At 41.8% G+C, this 26,525-nt stretch overlaps 1 protein-coding gene across 1 annotated transcript in view; it reads left to right on the top strand.

Annotated features, from left to right (window-relative positions):
* IL21R (interleukin 21 receptor) overlaps positions 1-26,525 on the top strand; it is a 274,497-nt gene that overhangs the window by 90,019 nt on the left and 157,953 nt on the right. The window contains exon 3 of the mRNA XM_044089327.1: positions 5,037-5,157. Coding sequence (XP_043945262.1) covers positions 5,037-5,157 — 121 coding nt within the window. The remainder of the gene's footprint in view (positions 1-5,036; positions 5,158-26,525) is intronic.

Raw genomic sequence — 26,525 nt, 5'->3', positions numbered from 1 at the left:
TCACATGCTATTTCAGGAATCTACTACTCAGCATAAATATATAAATAATCTACAGTATGGTTATAACTAAATATTGGGGTGAACTCTTAGAATAAAAATGTTATGACTGAGTAGAATAGGTATGGCTAAGGTGGGTCTATATTATGAAAGCGAAAATCCCTAAGCGCGAATACCTAAACGTCGACCCCTTTACCGTGAACTGCGAAAATCCCGAATGCACTAAATTGCGAAAAAAAAATATCGACCTGTAATAGTTGGCCAACCCCACCACCCGCTACATACTACCTACCTAACTATGCACTATCCTTAACCCTCCCTAACCCTTAGGTCCGTAACTACCGCACACTTCCCCTACACACATACACCCAAACAAAACAAATAAAACACATACATACATTTTAAAAAACACCTACTTCTAACACTACACTAATGCTTACATACATTACCTATCAATGCACTTATCTTAACCCAAATCCTAACACTAAATTCCTATCTATTGCACACTTACCTTATGGAGCTATACCGCAGATGGGCCAACCAAAACAAATCGACATTTCGAACTTCGTGGTTTTGAACTATTGCAGTTTACGTACTTCGCGCAATACAGGTCGACGTCTTTGTATTCACCTAAAGGAATCTTCGCTCTCGTAATAGGAACCCGGCTAAGCTTACATAACTGGGCACCCATGATGAACTGATATATGCCTAGTTTAGTAACAATACAAAACTATTTATAACAATTTATCCTTGTATCTGGCTACCATAGTGTCTCACTCATAAGTAAATAATGTTGTTAAGATAATGGGAGTTTACAGCATGCATGCATGGACTTCTGAGGTTGTGAAACCCATTAGTTAAACTAATCAATACATAATATTTAACTGGCAGTGAAGACTGGAAATGTTATAGTACATATCCCTAATGATTAAATATCACATTACATGTAACTGGAAGGAAAGATGACACATCACACAATATTTAGGTTAACTCTTTTTTAAATATGTATAAATCATTTAATTTGTTTAACAGGTTTAAGAAAAATGTCAACAGTAGTTTAATTTTATGGAAAAATCTGAATATTATTGTCAATCACATAGCCATTTATATGCTGCTCTGAAACTACATATACTATAAAATCATTGACTCAGGTTATACCTGGATATATCTATCTATCTTGTTTTATGTAACTCTGAAAATATACTTAATTATATGATGACATTGTTGCATGCATAACTGTTAACAAGACCATTCTTGTACATGGGAGATTTAATCTTAGCAATGTCATATTTCTTCTTACCTAGTTGTAATAAGTGCAACAACCCATTCATTCTGAGATTAGCTACTTATTCACTGAGTCACAGAGGCACTGAAGCCTGTCCTGTCAAATCAAAGAAACTAATTCTGGCTAGGATGTCAGTCCAGCATAGGACACCCACACACAGACTCACAGTCAAAGACAACAGACACCTACACACACACACACACACACACACACACACACACACACACACACACACACACACTGTTTGAAAATGTTCTTTGTGCTATGGAAAGAATCACAAGCACCTGGCAAAAAAAAAAATGAAAATAAAGAGGGCATTTCATGCACAGAGTTCAGCCCAGTTGAGAGTCAAACTGGAGAACCAAACACTGTCAAGCAGCAATGTTAACTGCTGTGCAACTATTATGCTGTTTAAAAATTCAGTAAAATCTAACTAAAAACAGCATTTTCAGTGCTTTGTGTTTTTGCTCCCCCGCCTCCATTTCTGACCAGGACAAAGCTGGTACCACAAAATGAATAAATGCAGCCCTGTTACCTGTAAGAAGAAGCACAAGGACAGCTTTGTCTGTTGACATTCCTGTTCACTTCACTAATTTGCAGAGTAGATCCTTTCTTTAGGGATGACTAAGAGAGTTTACAGAGATAATTAATTATTAATTAGACTTACATTAATCATTATAATTATAATCAGTTTACAGAGATACTATTCAAATAATTGCCTAGTCTTAGTTGATATTAACACAAGCAACTAAGAATTATATAAAAGATGTGTGTGCTTTTCCATGGTAGTGCTCATAGCTTTAAATGATGCACTAACAAATAAAATTAGCCATTTATAAAAAACATGTTCTGGTTTGAGAAGAAGCATACACTATAAAACAAACAAATAGAAGCATATGCAGGACTAACTTGAAAGAGCTTGTTACATTATACCATTTGTCACACATATAGTATTCAAAATTAACATACTAAATTTGTTTTTGGTGCAAACAGAAATGAGTTGGGTGCATGTAGCTTATACATTTACTTGTATTGAAAGTGCAAGTAACAGTTTCCTTCTTTAATTGCAAGTAGAACAATAAATAGGCAATAGATATAACACCTTTCTAAAACAACTCAGTGGATTTCCTCTGAGTACTATGCAGATTTGCAAGTTCACATGCAGAATCAGCATCAAATTTTATATGTTAAATTTACAATGAAATAGCCCCAGGCATAAAGACACTTGTCTTCAGTTAATGCATCAGAACATAAAGACATTTGTCTTTAGTTAATGTATCAGAAAGGAGAGTGGCAAATGCCAGCATGCATTCTCCTATGCCTCTCTAGCTTCTTTACACAAGAATCAAATTTTCACTGCCAGATTTAAAAAATTAACATTTGATATTTCTTCAAACAGTCATAGAAGGCCACCCTACTGTTATGTTCCTGTGACTGGCAAAATAAATGATCCAGCCTGTGGGTGTTAAAGTTAACTTTAAAGTTAGAGTTAGTTTTAAACTTTTAGAATAATACAATGGCTGAATAAAGGCCATTGGCTTCCAACCTCTAAGTGCTGACTGGCTGGTAGTAAAGAGAGGAAGTCTAGTAAACACAGAACTTCCTACGCACATGTGATATGATCTGGTAACTTTTGTCTGTCTTATATAAAACCTCTGTGGAACAAATAGTTGACCATTCACTAATATTTCCAAACGGTTGTTCTCCCCAAAAGGGTCACTGAACCCCTACATGTGAAGATCATCAGTCACTGCATGCGGAACTGCTACCATCAGGCTTGGCAATGTCCAGGGCTGCTCCATTTTAACAGGCTACCAGACCACAATCATTCAGTGTTTGAATAAAATTGGGGGGGGGGGGCATTAAACAGCATAAAATAATGAATTAAGTCAAACTAGGGTGTCTGCTCACAGGTGCAGCAGTTACTTTTAATTAGAAAGAAAAACAAAGTTAATTTTTAAGGGTATTTCACTTTCTATAACACCTCAACAGATTTTCTCTGTGTACTATGCAGATTTACAGTCACATACAGAATCAGCATCAAATTTTATAAAGTGAATTTACAATTTTCATTACCATACCAACACCCAAAGTAATACCTTTTTGCTAAGAATTTTTGTTCAGATGGCTGTTTATCAACAAACTATATGCTTCAGACCTCTAGTAGACTGAGTGATATCGGTTGTCATAATGACAAAAGCATTAAATTAATGGATGAATCAGTTCATTCAAATGTACATCTCTCTTTGGAGAACTATTTTGTCAACAAAAGGTTTATCTGCTATATAGTGGCAAGTGAACAGGTTTTCTATTACTTCATGTTTTATTTAAAGGGGTTGATTTTGTTGAGTGACTCAAAGGTCTGGGGCAGTTCTCTGTATGTTTGGTGCAAAGATAATAACTATGAACCACTAGCAAGCTTCATTCTGTAGTCCTGTGTTTGATTCCCCAAGTCTTCATTTGCTTACTGTGAGAGTCTGTGTAAGTCACATATATATATATAGGCCATGCTCCCCAACTCACCTCTGAAAAGGTCAAGTTACACTCATTGGGTTTACCCAGTTCAAGGGTTAGTACTAGGCTAACTGCCCTTGCGAGCCATTGTAAGCCTAGCCAATTATCCCTTGGGAGACTCAAACCCTGCACGTTGTGTTTGTAAGGCAAACACCTTAACCATTAGGCCACCCTCCCAATCCAATAAATAAGTAAAGAAAGAAAGAAAGAAAAGACAGTAAAAAAGTTATATGTTAGCTGCAGAGGAAAAGATCCTTAAACACAAAAAGCTGGTAATGGTTACTTTGAATATTTCATCATATCTGCTTCCCTTTTAACTTCTCCTCCTTCTTTTAGTGTCCTAGCCTCATCATCTGTGTTAGCTTAGTCTTATTTTTCCTCAAATCTCCATGAGCATGTTCCCTACAACAAATCTTTGCTTCCAGTAGGCCACAGATCCAAACTAGTTTAATACCCAGTGCGAAATGCAACAATGACAAGTATCACTCAAGTTGCAAAGAGGCCCTCATTTCTGTGGGACTTTCTGCCCTATCTCCTTTACCAAAAGGATGCTACTTCTGGGATTATCCTCCAATACCAGCATGATTTGGCATCAACACACTGATGACAGCATAATGGGTACACTACTGAGTCCAGTATTCACAAGGGCAGTGAAAGCAGTATAGCCCACACCTTAACATGATAAATAGGTTGTAGAATTTCTGAGGTTCTCTGCTAGTGATGGGCCCAAGTGAATTATCACATTGTGTTCTTAAATCTGCTTTAGTGGTGCTAACACTGAAATCAGTAAGGGTATTGTACTACAATCATGGAACTTAAGCATGTATAAACTCTGCCCTTAAATTTGTCACAACACATAGTTTAGATATAAAAAAAATTATAATTAGTTTTGTATCATACAAGTGCCTTAAACTATACTAGGAGTGACTGTCTTTTGTTTAGAAATACACCACATATCTATAGCAAATAAAACGTAAGACTGTTATTCCATTAGCAACAAGCCTTGTAAAAGTATTAACATTTAGCTTAACAGTATGTGGATGTGGACACCTTTTTACTCAGTTGTATCAAAGTTGGATGGTGAAAAGGTCAGAAGTGAAACCCATAAATTTCACTATACTGTGCTAAATATAGTTATCAATACCATTTATTGACTGTGATGTACAGAATAAAAATGCGTTCTTTCTTATTCTTGCTGAAGTTGCAGTAAGATCTCTTATTAACTTTCTGTTTTTTTCAGCTATATGCTACAAAAATGTGACGTGCATTACAGACTACACTCAGAATTTCCCATTGAACTGCACCTTTGAAACTGACCACAGTGCAACTACGGGGGTCTCATACAAACTAACAGCCAGCTGGTGAGTGCCCTCCCATATACTATTTACTCATAAATATCTGAATGACATAAGGCAGATGTGTTTTTTCCAAGTGATATGGTTGTAACTTTGGGAGAGTTGGGTGGTCAGTTATTCTACATTTTGAAATGATTCCAGACTGTTTTATTATGATATAGGCTTCCTGTCTTCATATGCACTTAGTCTAACTTCAGAATTGCCCAAATGTCTACATACAGGTATATGGAAATGCTGATAGAAGGTAACTTATATTTTTTTTAATTTGCCCAAAATGTTCGGCTAGCCCTTAGCTACATCATCATAATCTCTACTTCCATATACTGCAGGCATCCGTGAACCTCATTACTATCATAGATGCTACCACTGCTTGTGGCAGTGTGACCCAGAGACATATCACCCGCTGTGTAAGTTAAGCATGAATCAGCCCTTTTCTGAGTGACCCAGAGACATATCACCCTCTGTGTAAGTTAACCATGAATCAGCCGTTTTCTGAGTGATCCAGAGACATATCACCCTCTGTGTAAGTTAAGCAAGACTCAGGCTTTTTCTGAGTGCTCCAGAGACATATCACCCTCTGTGTAAGTTAAGCATGAATCAGCCCTTTTCGGACTGATCTAGAGACATATCACCCACTGTGTAAGATAAGCATGAATCAGCCCTTTTCTGAGTGATCCAGAGACATATCACCCTCTGTGTAAGTTAACCATGAATCAGCCCTTTCTTGAGTGATCCAGAGAAATATCACCCTCTGTGTAAGTTAAGTATGAATCAGCCCTTTTCTGAGTGATCCAAAGACATATCACCCTCTGTGTAAGTTAGGCATGAATCAGCCCTTTTCTGAGTGATCCAGAGACATATCACCCCCTGTGTAAGTTAAGCATGAATCAGCCCTTTTCTGAATGATACAGAGACATATCACCCTCTGTGTAAGTTAAGCATGAATCAGTCCTTTTCTGAGTGATCCAGAGACATATCACCCCCTGTGTAAGTTAAGCATGAATCAGCCCTTTTCTGAGTGATACAGAGACATATCACCCTCTGTGTAAGGTAAGCATGAATCAGCCCTTTTCTGAGTGATCCAGAGACATATCACCCTCTATGTTAAGCATGAAGCAGCCCTTTTCTGAGTGATCCAGAGACATATCACCCTCTGTGCAGGTTAACCGTGAATCAGCCCTTTTCTGAGAGACCCAGAGACATATCACCCTCTGTGTAAGTTAAGCAAGACTCAGGCTTTTTCTGAGTGATCCAGAGACATATCACCCTCTGTGTAAGTTAACCATGAATCAGCCTTTTTCTGAGTGACCCAGAGACATATCACCCTCTGTGTAAGTTAAGCAAGAATCAGTCCTTTTCTGAGTGATCCAGAGACATATCATCCTCTGTGTAAGTAAAGCATGAATGAGTCCTTTTCTGAGTGATCCAGAGACATATCATCCTCTGTGTAAGTTAAGCATGAATCAGCCCTTTTCTGAGTGATCCAGAGACATATCACCCTCTGTGTAAGTTAAGCATGAATCAGCCCTTTTCTGAGTGATCCAGAGACATATAACCCTCTGTGTAAGTTAAGCATGAATCAGCCCTTTTCTTAGTGATTCAGAGACATATCACCCTCTGTGTAAGTTAAGCATGAATCAACCATGTTCTGAGTGATGCAGAGACATATCATCCTCTGTGTGTTAACCATGAATCAGCCCTTTTCTGAGTGATCCAGAGACATATCACCCCCTGTGTAAGTTAAGCATGAATCAGCCCTTTTCTGAGTGATCCAGAGAGATATCACCCTCTGTGTAAGTTAAGCATGAATCAGCCTTTTCTGAGTGATCCACAGACATATCACCCTTTAAGTTAAGCATGAATCAGCCCTTTTCTGAGTTATCTAGAGACATATCACCCTCTGTGTAAGTTAAGCAAGAATCAGCCCTTTTCTTAGAGATCCAGAGACATATCACCCTCTGTGTAAGTTAGGCATGAATCAGCCCTTTTCTGAGTGATCCAGAGACATATCACCCCCTGTGCAAGTTAAGCATGAATCAGCCCTTTTCTGAGTGATACAGAGACATATCACCCTCTGTGTAAGTTAAGCATGAATCAGCCCTTTTCTGAGTGATCCAGAGACATATCACCCTCTGTGTAAGTTAAGCATGTATCAGCCCTTTTCTGAGTGATCCAGAGATATATCACCCTCTAAGTTAAGCATGAGTCATCCATTTTCTGAGTGATCCAGAGACATATCACCCTCTGTGTAAGTTAAGCATGAATCAGCCTTTTTCTGAGTGATCCAGAGACATATCACCCTCTGTGTAAGTTAAGCAAGACTCAGGCTTTTTTGAGTGATCCATAGACATATCACCCTCTGTGTAAATTAAGCAGGAATCAGCCCTTTTCTGAGTGATCCAGAGACATATCACCCTCTACGTTAAGCAAGAATCAGACCTTTTCTGAGTGATCCAGAGACATATCACCCTCTGTGTAAGATAAGCATGAATCAGCCCTTTTCTGAGTGATCCAGAGCATATCACCCTGTGTGTAAGTTAGGCATGAATCAGCCCTTTTCTGAGGATCCAAAGACATATCACCCCCTGTGTAAGTTAAGCATGAATCATCCCTTTTCTGAGTGATACAGAGACATATCACCCTCTGTGTAAGTTAAGCATGAATCAGCCCTTTTCTGAGTGATCCAGAAACATATCACCCTCTACGTTAAGCATGGATCAGCCCTTTTCTGAGTGATCCAGAGACATATCACCCTCTGTGTAGGTTAAGCATGAATCAGCCCTTTTCTGAGTGAGCAGAGACATATCACCCTCTGGGTAGGTTAACCATGAATCAGCCCTTTTCTGAGTGACCCAGAGACATATCACCCCCTGTGTAAGTTAAGCATGAATCAGCCCTTTCCTGAGGGATCCAGAGACATATCACCCTCTGTGTAAGTTAAGCATGAATCAGCCCTTTTCTGAGTGATCCAGAGACATATCACCCTCTGTGTAAGTTAAGCATGAATCAGCCCTTTTCTGAGTGACCCAGAGACATATCACCCTCTGTGTAAGTTAAGCATGAATCAGCTCTTTTCTGAGTGATCCAGAGACATATCACTCTCTGTGTAAGTTAAGCATGAATCAGCCCTTTTCTGAGTGATCCAGAGACATATCACCCTCTGTGTAGGTTAAGCATGTATCAGCCCTTTTCTGAGTGATCCAGAGACATATCACCCTCTAAGTTAAGCATGAGTCAGCCATTTTCTGAGTGATCCAGAGACATATCACCCTCTGTGTAAGATAAGAATGAATCATCCTTTTTCTGAGTGATCTAGAGACATATCACCCGCTGTGTAAGTTAAGCAAGACTCAGACTTTTTCTGAGTGATCCAGAGACATATCACCCTCTTTGTAAGTTAAGCATGAATCAGCCCTTTTCTGAGTGATCTAGAGACATATCACACACTGTGTAAGATAAGCATGAATCAGCCCTTTTCTGAGTGATCCAGAGACATATCACCCTCTGTGTAAGTTAAGCATGAATCAGCCCTTTTCTAAGTGATCCAGAGACATATCACCCTCTGTGTAAGTTAGGCATGAATCAGCCCTTTTCTGAGTGATCCAGAGACATATCACCCCCTGTGTAAGTTAAGCATGAATCAGCTCTTTTCTGAGTGATCCAGAGACATATCACCCTCTACGTTAAGCATGAATCAGCCATTTTCTGAGTGATCCAGAGACATATCACCCTCTGTGTAGGTTAACCATGAATCAGCCCTTTTCTGAGTGAACCAGAACCACATCACCCTCTGTTTATGTTAAGCATGAATCAGCCCTTTTCTGAGTGATCCAGAGACATATCACCCTCTGTGTAAGTTAGGCATGAATTAGCCCTTTTCTGAGAGATCCAGAGACATATCACCCTCTGTGTAAGTTAAGCATGAATCAGCCCTTTTCTGAGTGACCCATAGACATATAACCCTCTGTGTAAGTTAAGCATGAATCAGCCCTTTTCTGAGTGATCCAGAGACATATCACGCTCTGTGTAAGTTAAGCATGAATCAGCCCTTTACTGAGTGATCCAGAGATATATCACCCTCTGTGTAAGTTAAGCATGTATCAGCCCTTTTCTGAGGGACCCAGAGACATATCACCCTCTAAGTTAAGCATGAGTCAGCCATTTTCTGAGTGATCCAGAGATATATCACCCTCTGTGTAAGTTAAGCATGAATCTGCCATTTTCTGAGTGATCCAGAGATATATCACCCACTGTGTAAGTTAAGCATGAATAGCCCTTTTCTGAGTGATCCACAGACATATCGACATATCACCCTCTGTGTAAGTTAAGCAGGAATCAGCCCTTTTCTGAGTGATCCAGAGACATATCACTCTCTGTGTAATTTAAGCAGGAATCAGCCCTTTTCTGAGTGATGCAGAGACATATCACCCCTGTGTAAGTTAAGCACGAATCAGCCCTTTTCTAAGTGATCCAGAGACATATCCCCCTCTGTGTAAGTTAAGCATGAATCAGCCCTTTTCTGAGTGATCCAGAGACATACCACCCTCTGCGTTAAGCATGAATCAGCCCTTTTCTGAGTGATCCAGAGACGTGTCACCCTCTGTGTAGGTTAAGCATGAATCAGCCCTTTTCTGTGTGATCCAGAGACATATCAGCCTCTGTGTAGGTTAACCACGAATCAGCCCTTTTCTGAGTGATCCAGAGACATATCACCCTCTGTATAAGTTAGGCATGAATTAGCCCTTTTCTGAGTGATACAGAGACATATCACCCTCTGTGTAAGTTAAGCATGAATCAGCCCTTTTTTGAGTGAACCAAAGACATACAACCCTCTGTGTAAGTTAAGCATGAATCAGCCTTTTTCTGAGTGATCCAGAGACATATCACTCTCTGTGTAAGTTAACCATGAATCAGCCCTTTTCTGAGTGATCCAGAGACATATCACCCCCTGTGTAAGTTAAGCATGTATCAGCCCTTTTCTGAATGACCCAGAGACATATCACCCTCTAAGTTAAGCATGAGTCAGCCATTTTCTGAGTGATCCAGAGACATATCACCCTCTGTGTAAGTTAAGCATGAATCTGCCCTTTTCTGAGTGATCCAGAGATATATCACCCACTGTGTAAGTTAAGCATGAATAGCCCTTTTCTGAGTGATCCACAGACATATCACCCTCTGTGTAAGTTAAGCAGGAATCAGCCGTTTTCTGAGTGATCCACAGACATATCACCGTTTGTGTAATTTAAGCAGGAATCAGCCTTTTTCTGAGTGATGCAGAGACATATCACCCCTGTGTAAGTTAAGCACGAATCAGCCCTTTTCTGAGTGATCCAGAGACATATCACCCTCTGTGTAAGTTAAGCATGAATCAGCCCTTTTCTGAGTGATCCAGAGACATATCACCCTCTACTTTAAGCATGAATCAGCACTTTTCTGCATGATCCAGAGACATATCACCCTCTGTGTAAGTTAAGCATGAATCAGCCCTTTTCTGAGTGATCCAGAGACATATCACCCTCTACGTTAAGCATGAATCAGCCCTTTTCTGAGTGATCCAGAGACATATCACCCTCTACTTTAAACATGAATCAGCCCTTTTCTGTGTGATCCAGAGACATATCACCCTCTGTGTAGGTTAACCATGAATCAGCCCTTTTCTGAGTGATCCAGAGACATATCACCCTCTGTGTAAGTTAGGCATGAATTAACCCTTTTCTGAGTGATCCAGAGACATATCAGCCTCTGTGTAAGTTAAGCATGAATCAGCCCTTTTCTGAGTGATCCAGAGACATATCACCCTCTGTGTAAGTTAAGCATGTATCAGCCCTTTTCTGAGTGACCCAGAGACATATCACCCTCTAAGTTAAGCATGAGTCAGCCATTTTCTGAGTGATCCAGAGACATATCACCCTCTGTGTAAGTTAAGCATGAATCTGCTCTTTTCTGAGTGATCCAGAGATATATCACCCACTGTGTAAGTTAAGCATGAATAGCCCTTTTCTGAGTGATCCACAGACATATCACCCTCTGTGTAGGTTAAGCATGAATCAGTCCTTTTCTGAGTGATCCAGAGACGTGTCACCCTCTGTGTAGGTTAAGCATGAATCAGCCCTTTTCTGAGTGATCCAGAGACATATCAGCCTCTGTGTAGGTTAACCATGAATCAGCCCTTTTCTGAGTGATCCAGAGACATATCACCCTCTGTATAAGTTAGGCATGAATTAGCCCTTTTCTGAGTGATCCAGAGACATATCACCCTCTGTGTAAGTTAAGCATGAATCAGCCCTTTTTTGAGTGAACCAAAGACATACAACCCTCTGTGTAAGTTAAGCACGAATCAGCCCTTTTCTGAGTGATCCAGAGACATATCACTCTCTGTGTAAGTTAACCATGAATCAGCCCTTTTCTGAGTGATCCAGAGACATATCACCCCCTGTGTAAGTTAAGCATGTATCAGCCCTTTTCTGAGTGACCCAGAGACATATCACCCTCTAAGTTAAGCATGAGTCAGCCATTTTCTGAGTGATCCAGTGACATATCACCCTCTGTGTAAGTTAAGCATGAATCTGCCCTTTTCTGAGTGATCCAGAGATATATCACCCACTGTGTAAGTTAAGCATGAATAGCCCTTTTCTGAGTGATCCACAGACATATCACCCTCTGTGTAAGTTAAGCAGGAATCAGCCCTTTTCTGAGTGATCCAGAGACATATCACCCTTTGTGTAATTTAAGCAGGAATCAGCCTTTTTCTGAGTGATGCAGAGACATATCACCCCTGTGTAAGTTAAGCACGAATCAGCCCTTTTCTGAGTGATCCAGAGACATATCACCCTCTGTGTAAGTTAAGCATGAATCAGCCCTTTTCTGAGTGATCCAGAGACATATCACCCTCTACTTTAAGCATGAATCAGTGCTTTTCTGCATGATCCAGAGACATATCACCCTCTGTGTAAGTTAAGCATGAATCAGCCCTTTTCTGAGTGATCCAGAGACATATCACCCTCTACTTTAAACATGAATCAGCCCTTTTCTGTGTGATCCAGAGACATATCACCCTCTGTGTAGGTTAACCATGAATCAGCCCTTTTCTGAGTGATCCAGAGACATATCACCCTCTGTGTAAGTTAGGCATGAATTAGCCCTTTTCTGAGTGATCCAGAGACATATCACCCTTTGTGTAATTTAAGCAGGAATCAGCCCTTTTCTGAGTGATCCAGAGACATATCACCCTCTGTGTAAGTTAAGCATGAATCAGCCCTTTTCTGAGTGATCCAGAGACATATCACCCTCTGTGTAAGTTAAGCATGAATCAGCCCTTTTCTGAGTGATCCAGAGACATATCACCCTCTACTTTAAGCATGAATCAGTGCTTTTCTGCATGATCCAGAGACATATCACCCTCTGTGTAAGTTAAGCATGAATCAGCCCTTTTCTGAGTGATCCAGAGACATATCACCCTCTACGTTAAGCATGAATCAGCCCTTTTCTGAGTGATCCAGAGACATATCACCCTCTGTGTAGGTTAAGCATGAATCAGCCCTTTTCTGAGTGATACAGAGACATATCACACTCTGTGTAAGTTAAGCATTAATCAGCCCTTTTCTGAGTGATCCAGAGACATATCACCCTCTATGTTAAGCATGAATCAGCCCTTTTCTGAGTGATCCAGAGGCATATCCACCTCTGTGTAGGTTAAGCATGAATCAGCCTTTTTCTGAGTGATCCAGAGACATATTACCCTCTGTGTAGGTTAACCATGAATCAGCCCTTTTCTGAGTGACCCAGAGACATATCACCCTCTGTGTAAGTTAAGCATGAATCAGCCCTTTTCTGAGTGATCCAGAGACATATCACCCTCTGTGTAAGTTAAGCATGAATCAGCCCTTTTCTGAGTGATCCAGAGACATATCACCCTCTGTGTAGGTTAAGCATGAATCAGCCCTTTTCTGAGTGATCCAGAGACATATCACCCTCTCTGTAAGTTAAGCATGAATCAGCCCTTTCCTGAGTGATCCAGAGACATATCACCCTCTGTGTAAGTTAAGCATGAATCAGCCCTTTTCTGAGTGATACAGAGACATATCACCCTCTGTGTAAGTTAAGCATGAATCAGCCCTTTTCTGAGTGATCCAGAGACATATCACCCTCTGTGTAAGTTAAGCAGGAATCAGCCCTTTTCTGAGTGATGCAGAGACATATCACCCCTGTGTAAGTTAAGCACGAATCAGCCCTTTTCTAAGTGATCCAGAGACATATCCCCCTCTGTGTAAGTTAAGCATGAATCAGCCCTTTTCTAAGTGATCCAGAGACATATCCCCCTCTGTGTAAGTTAAGCATGAATCAGCCCTTTTCTGAGTGATCCAGAGACATATCACCCTCTGTATAAGTTAGGCATGAATTAGCCATTTTCTGAGTGATCCAGAGATATATCACCCACTGTGTAAGTTAAGCATGAATAGCCCTTTTCTGAGTGATCCACAGACATATCACCCTCTGTGTAAGTTAAGCAGGAATCAGCCCTTTTCTGAGTGATCCAGAGACATATCACTCTCTGCGTAATTTAAGCAGGAATCAGCCCTTTTCTGAGTGATGCAGAGACATATCACCCCTGTGTAAGTTAAGCATTAATCAGCCCTTTTCTGAGTGATCCAGAGACATATCACCCTCTACGTTAAGCATGAATCAGCCCTTTTCTCAGTGATCCAGAGACATATCACCCTCTGTGTAGGTTAAGCATGAATCAGCCCTTTTCTGAGTGATCCAGAGACATATCACCCTCTGTGTAAGTTAAGCATGAATCAGCCCTTTTCTGAGTGATCCAGAGACATATCACCCCTGTGTAAGTTAAGCATGAATCAGCCCTTTTCTGAGTGATACAGAGACATATCACCCTCTGTGTAAGTTAAGCATGAATCAGCCCTTTTCTGAGTGATCCAGAGACATATCACCCTCTGTGTAAGTTAAGCACGAATCAGCCCTTTTCTGAGTGATCCAGAGACATATCACCCTCTGTGTAAGTTAAGCATGAATCAGCCCTTTTCTGAGTGATCCAGAGACATATCACCCTCTGTGTAAGTTAAACATGAATCAGTCCTTTTCTGAGTGATACAGAGACATATCACCCTCTGTGTAAGTTAAGCATGAATCAGCCCTTTTCTGAGTGATCCAGAGACATATCACCCTCTACGTTAAGCATGAATCAGCCCTTTTCTGAGTGATCCATTGACATATCACCCACTGTGTAAGATAAGCATGAATCAGCCCTTTTCTGAGTGATCCAGAGACATATCACCCTCTGTGTAGGTTAAGCATGAATCAGCCCTTTTCTGAGTGATCCAGAGACATATCACCCCCTGTGTAAGTTAAGTATGAATCAGCCCTTTCCTGAGTGATACAGAGACATATCACCCTCTGTGTAGGTTAACCATGAATCAGCCCTTTTCTGAGTGACCCAGAGACATATCACCCTCTGTGTAAGTTAAGCATGAATCAGCCCTTTTCTGAGTGATCCAGAGACATATCACCCTCTGTGTAAGTTAAGCATGAATCAGCCCTTTTCTGAGTGATCCAGAGACATATCACCCTCTGTGTAAGTTAAGCATGAATCAGCCCTTTTCTGAGTGATCCAGAGACATATCCCCCTCTGTGTAAGTTAAGCATGAATCAGCCCTTTTCTGAGTGATCCAGAGACATATCACCCTCTGTACTTTAAGCATGAATCAGCGCTTTTCTGAGTGATACAGAGACATATCACCCTCTGTGTAAGTTAAGCATGAATCAGCCCTTTTCTGAGTGATCCAGAGACATATCACCCTCTATGTTAAGCATGAATCAGCCCTTTTCTGAGTGATCCAGAGACATATCACCCTCTTAAGCATGAATCAGCCCTTTTCTGAGTGATCCAGAGACATATCACCCTTAAGCATGAATCAGCCCTTTCCTGAGTGATCCAGAGACATATCACCCTCTGTGTAAGTTAAGCATGAATCAGCCCTTTTCTGAGTGATCCAGAGACATATCACCCTCTACGTTAAGCATGAATCAGCCCTTTTCTGAGTGATCCAGAGACATATCACCCTCTGTGTGTTAAGCATGAATCAGCCCTTTTCTGAGTGATCCAGAGACATATCACCCTCTACGTTAAGCATGAATCAGCCCTTTTCTGAGTGATCCATTGACATATCACCCTCTACTTTAAACATGAATCAGCCCTTTTCTGAGTGATCCATTGACATATCACCCTCTACTTTAACCATGAATCAGCCCTTTTCTGAGTGATCCAGAGACATATCACCCTCTGTGTAAGTTAAGCATGTATCAGCCTTTTTCTGAATGACCCAGAGACATATCACCCTCTAAGTTAAGCATGAGTCAGCCATTTTCTGAGTGATCCAGAGACATATCACCCTCTGTGTAAGTTAAGCATGAATCTGCCCTTTTCTGAGTGATCCAGAGATATATCACCCACTGTGTAAGTTAAGCATGAATAGCCCTTTTCTGAGTGATCCACAGACATATCACCCTCTGTGTAGGTTAAGCATGAATCAGTCCTTTTCTGAGTGATCCAGAGACATATCAACCTCTGTGTATGTTAACCATGAATCAGCCGTTTTCTGAGTGACCCAGAGACATATCACCCTCTGTGTAAGTTAAGCATGAATCAGCCCTTTTCTGAGTGATACAGAGACATATCACCCTCTGTGTAAGTTAAGCATGAATCAGCCCTTTTCTGAGTGATCCAGAAACATATCACTCTCTGTGTAAGTTAAGCATGTATCAGCCCTTTTCTGAGTGATCCAGAGACATATCACCCTCTAAGTTAAGCATGAGTCAGACATTTTCTGAGTGATCCAGAGACATATCCCCCTCTGTGTAAGTTACAAGAAAGGCTCATCCAGACTCTGCTACACTTTGCTGTGAAGGAAAGCTTAGTTTGCTTTTATTTTTTGTATTTTGTTTTTTTTAAATACTGTAGTTTGTTTTCTTTACCTTGTGTTTTACCTGCATTCTGCTTTAACAGCATATTAAAACTTCAAAAGAGACCACAGCTCTCTCTCTCTTCTGAGTTAGGCAGAATTTTTTTCCCACCTTCCCACCCACCCAGTCATAGTTGACTTGTTAAATGCCACTGTCTTTCTAGTTGCCTGCCTCTTATGTTAATCTGACCATATATCTCATTTCCTCTCTACTTTCAGTGGCTTGTGTGAGTAATCACTAAATCAAACCCCCTCCCCATCAACTATTTAAATTTATTGGCCATCCTACTGTATTCCATAGTACCAGAATACAAAAGTAATCACCCCTTTCAACCCATCTTGCTGTTTTAAAAATAGTAACTCTCCACTAAACCTTAACTTTTTAAACAGGTAAAACTTAAGTTACCTACTTTCACGTCTACCTTCTCTAGTGCACACTGCTGTGTGCATTTTTTTTCATCTTACTTTTAAGCATCCCTTTGAAAAGCACTTTCTCTAATACCTGCTGGAAAGCACTAGGAAGCCTTAAACTGATACAAGCACTCAACTCTCCTTGTTAATAAGGAGAAATTAATAGTAGGCACTAAACAGCCTATAATTGCAAAGTACCTTGCTAAGGTAAGGGAAAACAGCTCCTGTACTTTAAAAAAAAAAAAAAAAAAAAGTATCAAACCAGGCATGTCCAAGGGTCAGCTACCGGTGATTTCTCCTGTCCACCTGGTGAATATGGGCATACTGGGGCAATGCAGCAATTGCCTCATGTACACAGACAACCCTCTCCTCCTACCACCCAACACTACAACCTGTGAGAAATGCACTTACATAGCCAAAATGGAAGCAAACCTCTCTCCTCCCAAGATTGTGTTAGACAGTCAAGAGGAGAAGGTTAACACCCACACTACACCTCAAGCAACACATAGCCCTTCTAAACCCACACCACCAATGCCCACATATAGCAACACTAAATCCACATATGTAGAGGCCCTTAACTGTAACCTGCCCAAGCAACAAGGACCTCTGAAGCTGAAACGCAAACAAACACCAATCACAACCAAAGTGTCACATAGTTCAAAACACCTGTGTGCCACCCAGCAACAGCCCCTAAGGCAAGACAATGTACCTAACACTTTAGTCATAGGTGACTCTATAGTCTGGCACACTGATGTCCCTCTCACCAGGTTGAACAAGGTGAAAATTACAGTCAGCTGCCTGTCGGGTGCCAGGATCCACCACATAACGCATGCACTCAAGTCACCACAACAAGTACAAATATGACTCTGTCATTGTCCATGTTGGAGTGAATGACTTGAGATGTACCTCCCTGGACTACATGAAAAGAGACATGGAAGAGCTCTCGGATCATGTGGCCCAGGCCGGTATGACCCTAGCCCTGAGTAGCATCCTGCCTTCACCCAGAATGATACCACAATATAAGGACAAAATGATTGACATCAACAGTTGGCTAAGCTTCTGGTGTCATTCAAAGGGGATCCAGTATCTGTCTGCCTGGGACGACATGATTGACAGACCACGATGCTTTGCCAGAGATGGTCTGTACCTGACACCTCTGGGATTCAGGTTACTGGCTAAGGCTCTTGCCACCCCTATAGTGCCTTTTTTAGGCAAAGTTCAAAGAACAACACCACCACCGTAACAGGTACAAGCATGCAAAATCTTAAGGTAATGCTACTCAGTGCTAGAAGTCTAAACCTCAAAATGCACTCTCTTGAGGCACTCCTAAAAATGGAGAACATCGATATCTGTGCAGTAGCTGAGACCTGGTTCAAGGCTCCAGAGAGCACCCCTGCAATACCAGGCTACAACTCTTACCACACTTTTTGGCCACCAAAGCAGGACCAAAACACTAAAGGTGGGGGAGTGTCAATATTCACAAAGGATATTCACACCACCAGGCTAGATACCCAACACAACGCATCTGAAATTCTCCAGGTGCAACTAACACTAGGTAAGACTGCAATCCAAATTGTAGCTTGCTACAGATCCTCCACCATACCCCAAGATTCTCACTACACCTTTCTAAACATACTGGAAAATATTAAGATAGAACCAAACACCCTAATACTGGGTGATTTTAACTACCCTGCCATTAACTGGGAAAGCTACTCGTGTACCAACACCTTTGCCTAACGGTTCTTGGAATTCATAAATTCCAACGCCCTGGATCAACTAATCCATAGTCCCACCAGTGGTTCCAATATCCTAGACCTGGTCATTACCAACATGGGAAATCGATGCTCCACACCTATGGTCACCCCTTCGTTAGTCATGTCTGACCATAAGCTAATCACCCTTAACATCCACATCCCACCCCCAGCCCCCAGTAAGGAAACCTCCATAAAAACTTCTCCAAAGCCAACTTCATGCTACTCAAGTCAGAAGTGACAAACTTCATGACACCCATGCAGACGGGAGCTGAAAGTTCAACTGCTGAATCCCACACTAAGGCACTGTACGAGCACATCCACTCTTGCATAAATCGTGCCATACCAAATAGAATCAAGATGCTCTCATCCAAAAAAAAGAAGCCAATCTGGTGGTCCCCTGCCATAAACAAACTTTACAACAAAACGAAGAAACTGTTGCAGAAAAGAGGAAAATCCCAGGATGCAAAAAACTTCCTTACCAGCCTCAGTAACAAACTGAGATCCCTCATAAAATCCTCCAAAGCTAGTTATGAAAATAAAATTGCCAAAGATTCCAAAGACAACAACAAGGCATTCTATAACTATGTCAAGAATCTAAATGGCAATGTTCAGATCTGCTCTGAGCTTAAACAGAATGGCATTAAATATACTGATCCCAAGGATATTGCCAATATCGTGGCAGTTCGATTCAGTGCCAACTTCACCCCCCTCTCACCCCCTAAATGGACCATCTCAATACCGGAAGATTGCCAAATTCCGGTAATAATGGCCACACAGGTAAAAAACACACTCTCCAAAGCTAATACAGCATCCATGGGACCAGATGACATCCCGGGCTGTGTACAACATGAACTAAAATATGAACTGGCACCTCAACTAAGTGTCATGTTTAATCATAGCCTCACCTCAGATTTCGTGCCCACTGAGTGGCGCACAGCTACAGTTATCCCAATCCACAAGGGGGGATCCACCTTGGATCCCGGAAACTACCGTCCCATCAGTCTGACAAGCCTTATCTGCAAGGCCATGGAGTGTATTGTCATGGAACTTATAAACAAAGACATTGGCAACCTTCAAACACTGGACCCCACCCAGTTTGGGTTCGTGAAGGGCCGATCTTGTCTCCTGAACTTGATTGACTTCTTCGAATCAGTCTCCAGAGCCATGGACAAGGGTAAGGTGGTCCAAACAGCCTATCTAGACCTTGCCAAGGCCTTTGACACCATCCCCCACTCTGGAATCATAGATAAACTTACTAAGCTGGGCATTAATCCCTACGTCACCCAAGAGGTTGCTAACTGGCTTACTAATAGAACCCACATAAAGTAAAAGTAGTCGACTCCAAATCCAGCTCCAGACAAGTGACAAGTGGAGTACCTCTGGGTTCAGTCCTGGGACCGCTCTTGTTTGGCATCTACTTCTCTGAAGTATAGGCCAACACTAAGGGACTCTGGATAACAAAGTTTGCAGATGACTGCAAACTGGGAGCCATTATTGAATCCCCAAATGATGTGGATACTCTACAAAAGGGCCTTACAGAAACAGATGCTTGGTACCAGAGCCATGGGCTCAATCTCAATGCCAAGAAATGTATAGTTATCCCCTTTGGGAAAAAACATGTATCCATGAATTACCATTTAGGTGGCAGTACACTAAACAACGAAAGTATGATAAGAGACTTAGGGACACAGGTGGACAGTGGTCTCACCTTCGATAACCACATCGCCACAACAGTCAGGAAATCCTTCTATGTGGCACACCTCATCACTAAGGGCTTTTCATCCAGAAAAAAGGAGGTCATCATCCCACTGTACTCATCCCTCATTAGACCCATTATAGAATAGAATGCCCCATTTGGTATGTACCTCTCAAGACATCTGCAACAACTGGAAAGGCCACAGAAATACCTCACTAAAAAAATCACAGGCCTAAAACAGATACCCTACACTGACCGCCTTAAAAAACTCCAGCTATACTCTGTCGCATATCGTCTACTCAGAGGCGATCTTTGCTTAACATACAAGGCCATGTCAAACCCAGAGCTGTTGGACATGCTACACTTAAAGAAATCCCAATCCCTCAGAGCCACACGCTCCAGGGATCTAAACCTTGTCATCACAATAAACAAAAGTTGCTGGAGGGATAGGTTCCTGACCCAGAGACTCCCCAGACTCTGGAATAGATTGCCCATACATGTCAAGCAGAGTGCCTCTTTGGTCCTCTTCAAAAGGAACCTTGACGATTGGATGGGAGAAAGGAAATTCACCCCAGGCATCACGTCAGTCACCCTGCTAGACAGAGGTCCAGGGAAGTAAATAGTGTGGGAAGAAATAGCCAGGGAATTGTTATGGCTAGGCTTGTATAGGCCCTAGGGCTGATAGCCTAGTACCAACCTATGAACCAACCTATGAACCTATAAGCATGAATCAGCCCTTTTCTAAGTGATCCAAAGATATATCACCCACTGTGTAAGTTAAGCATGAATCACCCCTTTTCTGAGTGATCCACAGACATATCACACTCTGTGTAAGTTAAGCAGGAATCAGCCCTTTTCAGAGTGATCCAGAGACATATCACCCTCTGTAATTTAAGCAGGAATCAGCCTTTTCTGAGTTATCCAGAGACATATCACCCCCTGTGTAAGTTAAGCATCAATCAGCCCTTTTCTGAGTGATCCAGAGACATATCACCCTCTACGTTAAGCATGAATCAGCCCTTTTCTGAGTGATCCAGAGACATACCACCCTCTGTGTAAGTTAAGCATGAATCAGCCCTTTTCTGAGTGACTCAGAGACATATCACCCCCTGTGTAAGTTAAGCACGAATCAGCCCTTTTCTGAGTGATACAGAGACATATCACCCTCTGTGTAAGTTAAGCATGAATCTGCCCTTTTCTGTGTGATCCAGAGACATATCACCCTCTCCGTTAAGCATGAATCAGCCCTTTTCTGAGTGATCCAGAAACATATCACCCTCTGTGTAGGTTAAGCATGAATCAGCCCTTTTCTGAGTGATCCAGAGACATATCACCCTCTGCGTAGGTTAACCATGAATCAGCCCTTTTCTGAGTGACCCAGAGACATATCACCCTCTGTGTAAGTTAAGCATGAATCAGCCCTTTTCTGAGTGATCCAGAGACATATCACCCTCTGTGTAAGTTAAGCATGAATCAGCCCTTTTCTGAGTGATCCAGAGACATATCACCCTGTTGTGTAAGTTAGGCATGAATCAGCCCTTTTCTGAGGATCCAGAGACATATCACCCTCTGTGTAGGTTAACCATGAATCATCCCTTTTCTGAGTGATCCAAAGACATATCACCCTCTGTGTAAGTTAAGCATGAATCAGCCCTTTTCTGAGTGATCCAGACTCAGAGACATATCACCCTCTGTGTATCTTAACCATGAATCAGCCCTTTCTTGAGTGATCCTGAAACATATCACCCTCTGTGTAAGTTAAGCATGAATCAGCCCTTTTCTGAGTGATCCAGAGACATATCACCCTCTGTGTAAGTTAGGCATGAATCAGCCCTTTTCTGAGTGATCCAGAGACATATCACCCCCTGTGTCAGTTAAGCATGAATCAGCCATTTTCTGAGTGATACAGAGACATATCACCCTCTGTGTAAGTTAAGCATGAATCAGCCCTTTCCTGAGTGATCCAGAGACATATCACCCTCTGTGTAAGTTAAGCATGAATCAGCCCTTTCCTGAGTGATCCAGAGACATATCACCCTCTGTGTAAGTTAAGCATGAATCAGCCCTTTTCTGAGTGATCCAGAGACATATTACTCTCTGTGTAAGTTAAGCATGAATCAGCCCTTTTCTAAGTGATCCAGAGACATATCACCCTCTGTGTAAGTTAAGCATGAATGAGCCCTTTTATGAGTGATCTAGAGACATATCACCCACTGTGTAAGATAAGCATGAATCAGCCCTTTTCTGAGTGATCCAGAGACATATCACCCTCTGTGTAAGTTAACCATGAATCAGCCCTTTCTTGAGTGATCCAGAAACATATCACCCTCTGTGTAAGTTAAGCATGAATCAGCCCTTTTCTGAGTGATCCAGAGACATATCACCCTCTGTGTAAGTTAGGAATGAATCAGCCCTTTTCTGAGTGATACAGAGACATATCACCCCCTGTGTCAGTTAAGCATGAATCAGCCCTTTTCTGAGTGATTCAGAGGCATATCACCCTCTGTGTAAGTTAAGCATGAATCAGCCCTTTTCTGAGTGATCCAGAGACATATCACCCCCTGTGTCAGTTAAGCATTAATCAGCCCTTTTCTGAGTTATCCAGAGACATATCACCCTCTGTGTAAGTTAAGCATGAATCAGCCCTTTTCTGAGTGATCCAGAGACATATCACCCTCTGTGTAAGTTAGGCATGAATCAGCCCTTTTCTGAGTGATCCAGAGAAATATCACCCCCTGTGTAAGTTAAGCATGAATCAGCCCTTTTCTGAGTGATACAGAGACATATCACCCTCTGTGTAAGTTAAGCATGAATCAGCCCTTTTCTGAGTGATCCAGAGACATATCACCCTCTATGTTAAGCATGAATCAGCCCTTTTCTGAGTGATCCAGAGACATATCACCCTCTGTGTAGGTTAAGCATGAATCAGCCCTTTTCTGAGTGATCCAGAGACATATCACCCTCTGCGTAGGTTAACCATGAATCTGCCCTTTTCTGTGTGACCCAGAGACATATCACCCTCTGTGTAAGTTAAGCATGAATCAGCCCTTTTCTGAGTGATCCAGAGACATATCACCCTCTGTGTAACTTAAGCATGAATCAGCCCTTTTCTGAGTGATCCAGAGACATATCACCCCTGTGTAAGTTAAGCATGAATCAGCCCTTTTCTCAGTGATCCAGAGACATATCACCCTCTGTGTAAGTTAAGCATGAATCAGCCCTTTTCTGAGTGATCCAGAGACATATCACCCTCTACTTTAAGCATGAATCAGCTCTTTTCTGAGTGATCCAAAGACATATCACCCTTTGTGTAAGTTAAGCATGAATCAGCCCTTTTCTGAGTGATCCAGAGACATATCACCCTCTGTGTAAGTTAGGCATGAATCAGCCCTTTTCTGAGTGATCCAGAGTCATATCACCCCCTGTGTAAGTTAAGCAGGAATCAGCCCTTTTCTGAGTCATCCAGAGACATATCTCCCCCTGTGTAAGTTAAGCATGAATCAGTCCTTTTTTGAGTGATCCAGAGACATATCACCCTTTGTGTAAGTTAAGCATGAATCAGCCCTTTTCTGAGTGATCCAGAGACATATCACCCTCTAAGTTAAGCATGAATTAGCCCTTTTCTGAATGATCCAGAAACATATCACCCTCTGTGTAAGTTAAGCATGAATCAGCCCTTTTCTGAGTGATCCAGAGACATATCACCCTCTGTGTAAGTTAGGCATGAATCAGCCCTTTTCTGAGTGATCCAGAGACATATCACCCCTGTGTAAGTTAAGCATGAATCAGCCCTTTCCTGAGTGATACAGAGACATATCACCCTCTGTGTAAGTTAAGCATTAATCAGCCCTTTTCTGAGTGACCCAGAGACATATCACCCTCTGTGTAAGTTAAGCATGAATCAGCCCTTTTCTGAGTGACCCAGAGACATATCACCCTCTGTGTAAGTTAAGCATGAATCAGCCCTTTTCTGAGTTATCCAGAGACATATCACCCCCTGTATAATTTAAGCATGAATCAGCCCTTTTTTGAGTGATACAGAGACATATCACCCTCTGTGTAAGTTAAGCATGAATCAGCCTTTTTCTGAGTGATCCAGAGACATATCACTCTCTGTGTAAATTAAGCATGTATCAGCCCTTTTCTGAGTGATCCAGAGACATATCACCCTCTAAGTTAAGCATGAATCAGCCATTTTCTGAGTGATCCAGAGACATACCCCCCTCTGTGTAAGTTACCAGAAAGGCTCATCCAGACTCTGCTACACTTTGCTGTGAAGGAAAGGTTAGTTTGCTTTTATTTTTTGTATTTTGTATTTTTTAAATACTGTAGTTTGTTTTCTTTACCTTGTGTTTTACCTGCATTCTGCTTTAACAGCATATTAAAACTTCAAAAGAGACCACAGCTCTCTCTCTCTTCTGAGTCAGGCAGAATTTTTTTCCCGCCCTCCCACCCACCCAGTCATAGTTGTCTTGTTAAATACCACTGTCTTTCTAGTTGCCTGCCTCTTATGTTAATCTGACCATATATCTCATTTCCTCTCTACTTTCAGTGGCTTTTGTGAGTAATCACTAAATCAAAACCCCCTCCCCTTCAACTATTTAAATTTATTGGCCATCCTACTGTATTCCATAGTACCAGAATACAAAAGTAACCACCCCTTTCAACCCATCTTGCTGTTTTAAAAATAGTAACTCTCCACTAAACCTTAACTTTTTAAACAGGTAAAACTTAAGTTACCTACTTTCACGTCTACCTTCTCTAGTGCACACTGCTGTGCGCATTTGTTTTTCATCTTACTTTTAAGCATCCCTTTGACTAGCACTTTCTCTAATACCTGCTGGAAAGCACTAGGAAGCCTTAAACTGATACAAGCACTCAACTCTCCTTGCCAATAAGAAGAAATTAATAGTAGGCACTAAACAGCCTATAATTGCAAAGTACCTTGCTAAGGTAAGGGAAAACAGCCCGTGTACTTTACAAAAAAAAAAAAAAAAAAGAAAAAGCATCAAACCAGGCATGTCCAAAGGTCAGCTTCCGGTGATTTCTCCTGTCCACCTGGTGAATCTGGGCATATTGGGGCAATGCAGCAATTGCCTCATGTACACAGACAACCCTCTCCTTCTTCCACCCAACACTACAACCTGTGAGAGATGCACTTACATAGCCAAAATGGAAGCAAAGCTCTCTCCACCCAAGATTGTGTTAGGCAGTCAAGAGGAGAAGGTTAACACCCACACTACACCTCAAGCAACACATAGCCCTTCTAAACCCACACCACAAATGCCCACATATAGCAACACTAAATCCACATATGTAGAGGCCCTTAACTGTAACCTGCCCAAGCAACAAGGACCTCTGAAGCTGAAACGCAAACAAGCACCAATCACAACCAAAGTGTCACATAGTTCAAAACACCTGTGTGCCACCCAGCAACAGCCCCTAAGGCAAGACAATGTACCTAACACTTTAGTCATAGGTGACTCTATAGTCTGGCACACTGATGTCCCTCTCACCAGGTTGAACAAGGTGAAAATTACAGTCAGCTGCCTGTCGGGTGCCAGGATCCGCCACCTAACGCATGCACTCAAGTCATTCAACAACAAGTACAAATATGACTCTGTCATTGTCCATGTTGGAGTGAATGACTTGAGACGTACCTCCCTGGACTACATGAAAAGAGACATGGAAGAGCTCTCGGATCATGTGGCCCAGGCAGGTATGACCCTAGCCCTGAGTAGCATCCTGCCTTCACCCAGAATGATACCACAATATAAGGACAAAATGATTGACTTCAACAGTTGGCTAAGCTTCTGGTGTCATTCAAAGGGGATCCAGTATCTGTCTGCCTGGGACGACATGACTGACAGACCACGATGCGTTGCCAGAGATGGTCTGCACCTGTCACCTCTGGGATTCAGGTTACTGGCTAAGGCTCTTGCCTCCCCTATAGTGCCTTTTTTAGGCAAAGTTCAAAGAACAAAACCACCACCGTAACATGTACAAGCATGCAAAATCTGAAGGTAATGCTACTCAATGCTAGAAGTCTAAACCTCAAAATGCACTCTCTCGAGGCACTCCTAAAAATGGAAAACATCGATATCTGTGCAGTAGCTGAGACCTGGTTCAAGGCTCCAGAGAGGACCCCTGCAATACCAGGCTACAACTCTTACCACACTTTTTGGCCACCAAAGCAGGACCGAAACACTAAAGGTGGGGGAGTGTCAATATTCACAAAGGATATTCACACCACCAGGCTTGTTGCCCAACACAATGCGTCTGAAATTCTCCAGGTGCAACTAACACTAGGTAAGACTGCAATCCAAATTGTAGCTTGCTACAGATCCCCCACCATATCCCAAGATTCTCACTACACCTTTCTAAACATACTGGAAAATATTAAGATAGAACCAAACACCCTAATACTGGGTGATTTTAACTACCCTGCCATTAACTGGGAAAGCTACTCGTGTACCAACACATTTGCCCAATGGTTCTTGGAATTCATAAATTCCAACGCCCTGGATCAACTAATCT

The sequence above is a fragment of the Protopterus annectens genome, chromosome 12.part0 (assembly GCF_019279795.1).
Source record: "Protopterus annectens isolate FY-2018-M chromosome 12.part0, PAN1.0, whole genome shotgun sequence".
NCBI classification, from domain to species: domain Eukaryota; kingdom Metazoa; phylum Chordata; order Ceratodontiformes; family Protopteridae; genus Protopterus; species Protopterus annectens.
This window is presented reverse-complemented; position numbering and strand designations above follow the sequence as displayed.